This window comes from Oratosquilla oratoria, chromosome 30, assembly GCF_046742065.1.
Source record: "Oratosquilla oratoria isolate Oo_2021 chromosome 30, ASM4674206v1, whole genome shotgun sequence".
In the NCBI taxonomy this organism is placed as follows: Eukaryota; Metazoa; Arthropoda; class Malacostraca; order Stomatopoda; family Squillidae; genus Oratosquilla; species Oratosquilla oratoria.
Window position 1 is genome coordinate 38697524 of NC_134806.1, and position 12500 is coordinate 38710023.

Genomic DNA, 12500 nt, shown 5'->3' on the forward strand with positions numbered 1-12500 from the left:
CACACACACACACACACACACACACACACACACACACACACACACACACACACACACACACACACACACAAAATTATACAAGAGCTTAGAAAATTACCGTACGAAGATAGGCTTAGACACCTTAGCTTACACTCTTCAGAGAGACAAGGAGTGTGAGGGTGATTTAATAGAGGTATTCAAATGGATCAGGGGCTTTAGAATGGGTGATGCAAGCAAGGTCATCATATCAAGACGGCATGGCAGGACTCATATAATGAATTTAAAATGGATAATTGTACGTTTAAGAAGGAAATAGGCAAGGACTGGTCTACCAACACAGTGTTTAACGAATGGATTAGAATTAGTAATCATGTAGTGAGCGCGGAAACTATAGGTTGTTTTAAGATAATATTAGATAACCTTATGGACATGGATCAAAGGTGGTAAGGGACATGGAACTGCCAAGTGTGGACCTTATAGTCTCTTGCAGTCTCCTCTATTCTTGTGTCCTTGTGTTGAAAGAACAGCAACCAATATGACCCCGAGACTAACAGACAGATCATATAAAGAAAGCTTAGATATGTGGGTCTGCACTCTTTGAAAGTAAAGAGAAAAGTCAACATCACTTCTGTGTTTAAATCAATGAAGGAAGTGAACAGGATTTAGGAAGAAGGTGTCTTTCTTAGTCCGGGAAACGAGAATGACAGGTAATGAGGAGATGAAATAAAATGAAGAGATAAATAAAGGATAACAGCTTTCTGTATAAAGGCATTAGCTTTAATAACAGCTTAAAAGAGAAAGCTGTAAAGAAATGATAATGATAAAAAGTACAATCGAAATGTAAAATGTAATGATAAAAGTAGTTTTGTTCTATACATTGCAACAAAGTAAATATAATCGAGTAAATATAAGTAGGTAAATACAATTAGGTAAACACACACACACACACACACACACACACACACACACACACACACACACACACACACACACACACACACACACACACACAGGCACACACACATGTACACACACACACACCCATACACTTACACACAATGATTAAATGTCAAATCGATCACATAAATATCGAATGTTCGACCAGCGTATCTATAAAATGGTACAAGAAAGAACATTTTGGAAACCTTGCCCATCAAAACAGACTCCCAATTGTTGGTCTGAGTTACCCCAGAATCTGAACATATTAAGAATTATGAAAGTTAACTGAAGGCTAGAAAAATATATAGAAATATGGAAATATATCAATAGAAAAGATTGACAATAGAAGGATGAGTACACTGAAATAGCCTGAGAGGCCCGCCTGGACAGAATATAATGATGATGATGATAAAGATGATAAGACTGATAAAAGCAATAATAATAGTAAGAACAATTGTAATAGTAATGATAATAATAATAATAATAATAATTAATTAATGATAGTGGTAATGATACTGATAGTTACGATAATAATAATGCTGACGATAACGATGATGATAATAATTGATACTAATTCTAATCATGATAATAATGACAATTAATTATGATAATATTAACACTAATTTATCTGGAGTTTGACTGACTGAAACCCCGGAGCCCCACAACGGAAGGCAACGATCCTGAAGTCCTCCCACAGATCTTTCTGAAACGAAACTTTGGACTGGTGTGTAGGACTGTTTCTATGCCATTGGCTGAGAGCACCAGGAGGAAAGAAGGAAGGAAAATGACATGACATACAAATTCTTAAAAGAAATAAGGAGGATATGGCCAAGAGACGCCATTAGATAAAAAATTAATTAATCAATTAATTAATTAATTAATTAATAAGGTCCTCAAGAAGTTCAGTTTCCCAAACAGGAACAATAGCAAATAAATAAATAGATCAATAAATGTATAAATAAATAAGTGAATAGACTAACTAAATGCTCCTCTTGTTCTGCTCCATTTACATGTGTGGGGAATACAGTGTCGGTGTTCTTTTCCCCTGTCACAGGGTGACTAGTTGACTGGGTACAAGAGGTAATCCTGAGGCAAATAAAATCGTATGGCATTAGCCAAAAACAGAATTATTGGACGTGCCAAAATTAACCCATTGGTCCGAATGTCTCAATGGTCCAAATGTCCCAATGTTCCAAAAATCCCCGTGGTCCAAATGACCCAATGGTGGTCCAAATGACCCATTGGTCCAAATATCCCAATGACCCAAACGTCCCAGAGGTCCAGATGACCCAATGGTCCAAATGTCTCAGTGGTCCAAATAACCCAGTAGTGATCTAAAAGAATTGGAGTGAGCTGGCAGCTGAGTTCAGACCCAAAGCATAAGAGAGTTAAAGAGAAATTATGCCTCAAGGAACCCTAAGAAGGATCCAAGTTTACAATAATTTGATATATATAACAAACACATACACGAACATGGAAAGGAAAAAAATATATAACACATGAAGGGTACATATACAATAACACACACACAACTGCTTGCACACTACATACACGTATACATGAAGATACAGATGTGCATATACATATACATCATTTACATATACAAATATGCATATACATTACATGTACATATACTGTATGTATATACATATACATGTAAGAATTTACATATACATGTATATAGGCTATACATGTACATATATATGTATAGCCACATATACATGTATATAGGCTATTCATGTACATATTTATGTATAGCCACATATACATGTATATAGGCTATACATGTACATATATATGTATAGCCACATGTACATAAGAAAAATAACATATGCATGTACACTTGTATATATATATAATATATATATATACATATACTTATGTATATATACTGTATATATGTATATATGTATATATATATATTTATATATATGTATACATATATACATATATATATGTATATATATATATGTATATATATATACATATACTTATATATGTACATATATACACATGGGGATTTTTGTGTATGTGTTCACGTGCGCGTGACACTTGATGCTTCTTTTAGACGCTGTTCTATATTTATTTCTGTATGCGTATATTTGCTTTAAATTCATATATATATACATATATATATATATATATTATGTAAGAATGTGTGTGTGAGTGTATGTGTCTGTGTATGTGTATGTGTGTGTGTGTGTGTGTGTGTGTGTGTGTGTGTGTGTGTGTGTGTGTGTGTGTGTGTGTGTGCGTGTGTGCGTGTGTGCGTGTGTGTTAGTAGAAGGCGATTAGGAAGTAAGCTTATATTCTGGCCGTCCTATTTTCAGGAAATTCTGAAATGATATTGAATGAAGATAAGTCTCATAATTTTATGAACAATATTTTTGGAAGGAATATGACTCGGCTTTTATAATGTATTTCGAATATATGTTTCATCGTGAAATTATTATTTTTAGAAAATAATATTTTTTAATTTTTATAACTTGGAAACATTAGATTGTATTTTCCTGCCTGATTTATTTGAATTATCATAAGAATAAAAGGATAAAAGATTAATCGAAAAATAAGAAGAAAGTAACCTTTGGCATACAAAACGGTCATGATTGCCATCCACCACCACATAGAAGGATTTTGTAATTTTTTGCAGAAGATTCTCGTTCGTTATATGAAACGACCACGATTTCCAAAGGCAATGTTGGGTTGCTGTTTACATTTCATGCATAGAAAACAAAGGAAATACATCAACGAAAATGCTGTTTGATGAGTGCATACTCGGAATTCCAACCGCCAAATTGCAATTACAAAGAAGAAGAAAAATTGTACATGAGAGTGAAGGTAATTATGTATTTTTTTTTTTCTTTTTTTTTTTTTTAAAAATACGGAGTTTTTTCTTTTTTATTTTCGAGTGATGTTGGCGTTTTTTTAAATGTTTGCTTTTGTCGCTTTTTTAAATGTTTACCGCTTTGGTAGCAGAGAGTTTGACAAATAGATAAATAAATGGATAGATAATAATAATAAGATAAATAAACAGATATATGAATAGATAGATAACAAAATATTAATAAGATAAACAAATAAAATCAAGACTCAAAATTTTTTCTATGATTGATTAAGTTGATCTGCCAACTTATTTTGAAATTCAAACGCAGCGATTTGACGTCACAGCCCAAGTTCGTCCAGCCAAAAGGAGTTTAGTACTCGCACGGTCCTCGATGACTACTGTGCATTATTTCTGGCACTTAAAGACCATAGGCACTGTTCTTGCCAGATGATTCTCAATGAGCCTAGATCATCTTTTCCCTAACTGGGGTGCTGAAATTTATTATCAGGGTTGCTGGGAAGCAATTCACACATACGCTTTTCTTTATCCTCCTAGTAATAAGATATTAGTTAGGAGGTGCTGGACTCTTTTTCATCTGACTACAGAAGGGCTAAGAGTAGAAAAAAGAAGGTTTGGAAACGCTGCCCAAGAAGTCGCAAAGGAAGGCGATTGCATCTTGGTCTTTTGCCTCGGGTCATCCACCCCATATATGTTGTGATCGTGCGTGAGCGACCGGGATTATCCACAAGGATAGGAACGTCGGTAGAATAGAATTCATAACAAAAACAACAAATAATTCATGGATGGAGGATAACATGTGGCCGTCATCCACGTGACGTAACTGAACAAGAACATAAGAACACCGAATGAACATATATCAGTTGTTCATTATAATAATCAGAAGAAAAAATACTGGACAGAGAAATCAGAAAATGACCATCAATGTGCACCAACACATAGACGTCGGAGAGAAACGCCTCCCCGTCTCCGAAGATCGTCAGTAACCTTACCGTCTCCCAGATATGCAGCCTCGAGGGGATAGCATTCGGTCCCCGGACTGAGAACAAGATATAAATCAACATACTCTGCACTTCTTTACATAATCGATGAAGAACTAAATCGTCGAATGGAAAGCAGAATAAAATATATCAAGAGAATTAAGGTTGACTTATAGATAAAAGTCAAGATGAGAAGACCCCCTTTATATATCTAATTATCTATTTGTCGATCTATATCTCTATCTTTGTCTCCATTTTTTCGTATACCTTCTCTATCTCCATCTCTCTCTCTCTCTCTCTCTCTCTCTCTCTCTCTCTCTCTCTCTCTCTCTCTCTCTCTCTCTCTCTCTCTCTCACACACACACACACACACACACACACACACACACACACACACACACACACACACACACACACACACACACACACACACACACACACACACACACACACACACACACACACGCTCACCCTCACTCTCACACTCATTCTCACTCTCATTCTCTCCCACTTTCATATTTGACTTTACTGTCTTCCCAACATCCTCGCAATCTCTCCTCCGTGTAGCCTAGACGCTTTCTGCCCTATTTAGAAGGATTAGCTGCAAGGAGGCAGGAAGATGGTGAAGGAATAGGAGCGTATTAGACGGACAAGAAAAATGAAGAGATGAAACTATATACTGCCAAAGTTGGGCCGTGCTGATTGGTCGTGTCTGTTTTTCCACTCAGCCCAGAGGGTTGCCTGCCTTCTGGGTGAGTACATAAAGCTTGACGCACACCAGAATAAAGGCTATGAAGCTCGGAATTGTACCGGAGAAGCTTCTTGCTCTCTAGGCTTTACTAGAAATAAAATCCGTTTCTAGTAAGCTCTTCTACACTGGATAAAAATCATCTGCTGACAGACAGAATAATGACCTTGAGGCTTACGTCCCATTCAGGACCAGAAGGGCCTAAGTGGCTTATTGGGATGGGGAGGAGACCAGTCTTGGGCCTCATTAGATGCAGGGATATTGCTCATTAACCGAGCCTTGCAGCTCACGTTCCATTAGTCGCTCATCAAACACACACACACTCTCACACACACACACACACACACACACACACACACACACACACACACACACACACACACACACATAGACGGAATTGCAAACTGGATACTAAAAGAATGTAAAGAAGAATTAATGGACAAAATATACATCATAATAAGTTGGTCACTCAAAGAAGGAAAAATACCAAAATACTGGAATAATACCAATGTTGTACCAATACATAAAGGAGGAAACAAAGAAGAACCAACAAATTACACACCGGTCTCCCTTACAAGCACTGTAGCCAAAAGTTGTGAAAAAAATGATCAAGAATAGATGGATAAAACACCTGGAAGAAAACAATATGATAAACCCGAAAAAATTTGAATTCAGACAGGGAAGATCATGTGCCACAAACTTAATCTGTTCCTACTCAAGACTAATAGATATAATACAAGAATGTGATAGAAGGGCTGATTGTGCTTTCCTAGACTAAAAAAAAACTTCGACAAAGTACCAAAAAAAATATTTAAAAAAAAAATGGAAAACATAGGAGGAAATAAGGTAAATTATTAAACTGGATGGAGGATTTCTTGCATGGCAGAAAAATAGGAGTAGTGCTAAAAGAAAAGAGTTCTGCCTGGAAGGAGGTGATTAGTGGAGTTCCGCTGGGAACGGTATTGGCTCCAATAATGTTCGCTATTTATGTGAATGACATGGATAAAGATGTGGATTGTTACATGAGCTTCTTTACAGAGGATGCTGAATTGTTGAGGAAAGTGAATATTGAAACCAATTGTGAATCACTACAGAGAAACGTAAACAAAGTTTGGAAATGGAGCCAAAAGTGGAAAGTAGACTTCAACATTAAAAAGTGTAGCATAATGGAGTTCGGAAAAAGTAAAAAAAATATATATATATATTTATTTATATATATATATATATATATATATATATATATATATATATATATATCAGGACAATATAGAATTGGAACAAAGGAAGTAAAGAAAGTGGGATCTGAAAAAGACTTCGGAGTAATTATCTGAAATTAAGTGTCCCCTGATAAACAGATAAACAAAAGTGTCGGAGAATTTTACAACTTGCTAAGATCAATTAAGGTGGATTTTACCTAATTATATGAAATGGTTAAAAAATACCAGTCACAGTAATAAGGCCTAGACTAAAGTATGCTGCGACACTATGGTCAACCAGTACCAAAAAGAATATAAAGAAAATTGAAAGAATCCAGAGAGCAGCCACAAAAATGGTCCCAGTACTTTCAAATCTGTTATATGAGGAGAGACTGGCTGAATTGAAATTACCGACTTTGGAACAAAGAAGAGAGAGAGGCGACCTACTGACCATTAAGTTGAAATAAGAGAGATATAATGGGACATGAAAAGAAACTCAAAAAGGATAGTTATAGAAGAGACCTGAAAAAAAAGTTTTCCACACAGAATGGTGGATATCTGGAACAAACTGGATAAAACAATAGTGTGTGCAAAAACTATACACGATATATATATATATATATATATATATATATATATATATATATATAATATATATATATATATTGCCTATGACCCTGGCAATAGGGGTGAGCCAAGGATAACTCTTCATCCACAAGGAGCTAAGACAAAATGAAAACGAATGGGTGACGGATGAGGGTGGTGGCGGTGGGTGCCTGACTTGGCCTCCTATTTCACTTAAAATAGGGAAGGCCTCTTGGTACGTGTATGGATAGATAGACTCTCCCAACACTAGACTTTCCTTAACTGAATAAAATCTTCTTAAGTAAATCAGGCCGAAATGAGTGAAGCCTGTTATGGGTGAGAGCTTAACTGAGGCGGCCATTTTCCTCCTCTCTGTTTAATAGAATCGTCTGACTTTAACTGAAAGAAAATCACTAAAGTGTATCATAATAAAACAAGAGCAATGCGACGGCTATTTTTTTTCTTAAATGAATATAAACGATTCCTGCTCTTTTGAATAACAGAAAAGTACTTCTAATCAGAGGTTCGAATTATTGATATTTATCCATTTATTCGTTTATATTTTCTTTATAATCAGATTAGACGCTTCAAAATGTCAAATATCTCCGATATTTGATGGTCACTGAAGAACCGAAAAAGTTATAGTAATGATAATGATGATGATGATGATGATGATGATGATGATGATGAAAGAAGAAGAAGCAGATTATGAATCATGAAGATATGAAACTTTCAATGCACAATTTCCCTAGATATATTAAAAATATTATATAGGTTCACACACACACACACACACACACACACACACACACACACACATAAACATGTGTATATATATATATATATATATATATATATATACATATATATATATTATATATATATATATATATATATATATATATAATATATATACAAGTACACACACAACTTTGCTCTCGATCTCTCCTTCCGGTCTCTGGGGACGCTAAAGCCGTTGTAAACTCCAGACTTCTGGGGTCCCTAGAGACTCTTGCTTATGAGCGAAGAGTTTTACGAACTAAGTTCGAAGAAGACCGGAAAGGTTCTTCCTCCTTCAGAGTAATCTTCGGCGTTGTGGAGTGGTAAGGTGGATGTGGAGTGAGATCCCGAGTGGGGGAGTGATGGGTGCATGTGGGAGTGGATCCGGCATAAAGTCTACTCCCACTCATTCCATCCCCACATGCTCCACTCCCATTCACCACTCCTCCCTCCCTCTTATCTTAGCTCCTCCTGGATGACGGGTCATCCCTGCATCTTGCCAACTGCTCTGGGTCAGAGACAGTGTAGCAAGACACAGCACATCCACAGCAAGGCCGCTTCGTTTAATCGGCGACACCCCTTCTCCGTCTCTTTAAGCAGAAAAAGAGAAAATGGGGAGAAATCCCCGAAAAAATACCGATCACTTTTAGGTTTTGCTGCCCCTACATAGATCTGTACTTTACCACACCCAGGACAAAACCTCTTAGGTGGAATATTGTCCCCAAGAATAGAATTGCAAATTAGGTATGAAGTTCGTGCCCAAGGTGGAAGAGTGTCCTTCGGAGAGATAGGTGGGCAAATATTCTTTGGACAAATGAGAACTATAATAAGATAAATTTATTCAGTGATAGAGGGGACACTAACCAGTTTAAAAGAGAATCCTCCGCTGTTATAGTCATGAATAAATAAATAGATGAATGTATAAATAGATAAATAAGCAAATTAGTAAATAAGATATATAGATAAGTAGATGAATAAATAGATAAAAAAATAAATTTCTGTAACGATAAAGAATGGCCAGAAAATCATGGCACTGATATTCCAACGGTGTGCCATGGGACTTAAAAGTGGCCCAACTTCATAAATTGTCGATGCGATGCTTATTACCAGTTCCATGTAACAAGCTGAAATGAAAAATCGTGGATATTAGAGGAAATGAGAATGAACGTGCATGTGTGTGTGTGTGTGTGTGTGTGTGTGTGTGTGTGTGTGTGTGTGTGTGTGTTAGTGTGCGTGTACGTATTTGTGTGTATGTGTGTGTCAATATTTTCTCGTTATTTACGTTTAACATTTCAATTTTTTTTTGTGACTAGAATTGTTCAAGAGGTTACTAGTTGCTTCTCATGGTTTCATTTCCTCGTAATGAAGACATTAAAGATGGAAAACAATACTCGATGTTGTTTTGTAATTCTGAATGAAGCATTTCGAGAAAACTGATGTATTATATACTTGATTATGCTACACCTGCCAACGAGTGTTGTTAGATTTGTCCAGATTTTCTCGTATTAAATTTTTTTTTTTTCGTCCTTTGTGTTTTTTTTTTTCAAAAATATTCAGGTTAGAAGCGGAAACTGTGTTTTATTTTCGGTTACCTGATGCAGTAGAAGTGGCTGATTAGTGTGATTTTTGCATGACTTCTTTGTTGTGTCTATGCCGCGCGTGTGTATATACACATAATGTTTGGTCATTTGTAAACTCATGCATAGACAGGTAGGCTCGGTCTAAGCTTTATACACATAAAGATACATGTAAAAGTGTTCCTCTGGTTTGTTTGCATTGTATGTATGCGCTATTTTCGCTCGCATCTAGCATTTGTAAGAGCTTAGATTTCAAAAGTTTGTGTAAATTTCCTTCATTTTTCTTTGCTTACAAAGGAGAATATATCCTGAATTAGGTCTTGATTGATCGGGACCTAATTTGACAAACATGCAAGCACACAAATCCACATATTTACACACACACACACACACACACACACACACACACACACACACACACACACACACACACACACACACTCACAGCATTACCCATAGATCGGTCATACGAGCTCTGAGCTCTCTTCCGGGAGGGAAATAGCTGTCGATCACGAGTCCAACACGTGATCCAAAGACCAAGGTGAATCACACGTACACACTCACTCACTCACGAATGCCTCAGTCCTCCCAGTTACTAACCCCCACACCTCCCCTTGTATCCGCACAGATAATCAGCAAAGACGACCACAACTGGTGGCAAGCCAAGAAGGATCCCAACGGGACGGCCGGACTCATACCCTCTCCAGAACTTCAAGAGTGGCGCACTGCGTGTCAGTCTATGGAGAAGAGCAAGAGGGAACAAGGTACCAGACCCCCGCCCTGCCCGGGCCGGTAGAGGTCACACGCCGAAGGGACAAAGGTCATGGGAGGTCATGAGAGGTCATGGGAGGAGGAAGAGGGGCCAGAGAGGGGAAGGTGATTTGGTGGAGCGACAACGGTAAAGGTAAGGTCGATTAAGACGGTAAGGATGGATTGAGATCGAGGGAAGACGTCAAGAAGTAGAAGAGAGCTGGAACGGGAAATGGTCGTGGAGGTCGTGTGATCTAAGAGGTAAGTGTGATGAACCTCTTCGTCTATTGTTGTCACATTACTGGTTTCACTTCTGCAGACACCAAATGACTGTTCAGCTGAAAGAAAGGGGAATAGATTAAACATACATACATATACCAAAGGCTTTTTCCCCCTACATGGGGGGTAGCCAAGAGATTAAATGAACCATGATAACCACCCCTAAAGGAATCAGCAGAATGGAATCGGTCATACACAGAACGAAGTCCGTAATGTGGCCACCAGGTATTGGTAGACTTACCTTTTCCTCTGGGAAGGGAAAACTACAGGTTAGGTGAAGGTTCTTTATGGCTTATTATGGGATACAAATATTCAGGATTTTTGCCTTAACATGTCCCTACCCGATCAGTGTCACTCACCCAATACATCAACTCAGTATTGTTGTCTCCTATCCCCCTACCTAGGTTCATCACTATTATACCTACATTTTCAATAAAATTGGGAAAATAAATATTGATACGAGATAGTATTGATAGGATAGAAGCCGTTTAGAATAGACCAAAAGAAGTAATTATGTTAATACATTAATATATAGTAATTTATAGATTAGGTCCGGTCTGAAAGAGGTCTCGATTGGTCGAGACCCACATTTCATTTCAGTATCTCCGATACTCTTTGAAATATTTCGTAACGTTGCTGCATTCATTGGTCCGCGTTATTGTCAGCCTGTCTGCAATATGGTTGTCATCAGTTTGAAATTAAAAGAGTTTTTGTCTTTTACACACACACACACACACACACACACACACACACACACACACACACACACACACACACACACACACACACACACACACACCTCGTGGCGCTGTGGTTAGAGTTCTTGCCTGCCACTACGGAGGTCTGGGTTCGAATCCTGCCCAGGACTGAAATAATTTCAATATCGTTGCGCTGCGAGTTGTTACTCCAACTCTCGTGGGCGGGGAGTTGTGTGTGTGTGTGTGTGTGTGTGTGTGTGTGTGTGTGTGTGTGTGTGTGTGTGTGTGTGTGTGTGTGTGTGTGTGTGTGTGTGTGTGTAAGGTCACAGTATTACCCATAGATCGGTCATACGAGCTCTGAGCTCTCATCCGGGAGGTTAATAACTGTCGATCACGAGTCCAACACGTGGTCCAAGACCATGGTGAATCACACATTCACATACACACACTCCTCCCCCCCATACACACACTTAATACCCCATTTCTTTATCTTCTCAATTTGCTTTCTTCTTGTCTCACCCTGTCCCTCTTGTCTTAATCTTATCCATCCTTCCTCCTTCGCCATGCTTCCTCATCTCTCTTTCTCACTTTCCTTTACTCTCTTTTAAATCCCTCTCTCATAAATTATCTTCATCTCTCGTTCCGTCTCTGCATTTCCTCTTCTAGCGTAAGTCGAGTTATAAAAGTAGAAAACTGTTGATAAGTCTTTCAGGCAGTTGGGCCTTTGGGCAGTAAAGACGTGAGATAAGAAAGGAAAGGAAAGGGTGAAAATGTTGACAAACAGGGATTTAAGGATTTATGAAAAGATCAACAGAAGGTATGTAGGTGGAGAAGAAAGCTTAGGAGACACGATATGAGGACATATAATTAATAAATTATACAAAAAAAAAATCTTTTTTTTTTTTATTAGTATTACTTCTGGCTGTAGTTTTCTCTTCCAAACAAGCCCTTGGTTAGCATTTGCTGTATACGTTCGTTTCAGGATACGGCAGTAAGTATATTGAAATTCATATGATTCTTCTTTCTTTGTGAGAAATGTTTTTTTTTTTTTTTGGGGGGGGGGTTGGGAATTCTCATAATGATGTATGTTTAGCTCTTAGAAAATTTCTGTTTTTTATGTACAATTGTTATCTAGTTTATTTCTAAT

The 12500-nt window shown here is 37.5% G+C and overlaps 1 protein-coding gene across 9 annotated transcripts in view; it reads left to right on the forward strand.

The window, feature by feature from the left end:
- Positions 1–12500, forward strand: part of CASK (peripheral plasma membrane protein CASK) — a 496380-nt gene that overhangs the window by 378627 nt on the left and 105253 nt on the right. For all 9 annotated transcript variants that reach the window (XM_076212777.1, XM_076212770.1, XM_076212774.1 and 6 more), the window contains one exon: positions 10255–10390. In XM_076212777.1, the coding sequence (XP_076068892.1) occupies positions 10255–10390 (136 nt within the window). The remainder of the gene's footprint in view (positions 1–10254; positions 10391–12500) is intronic.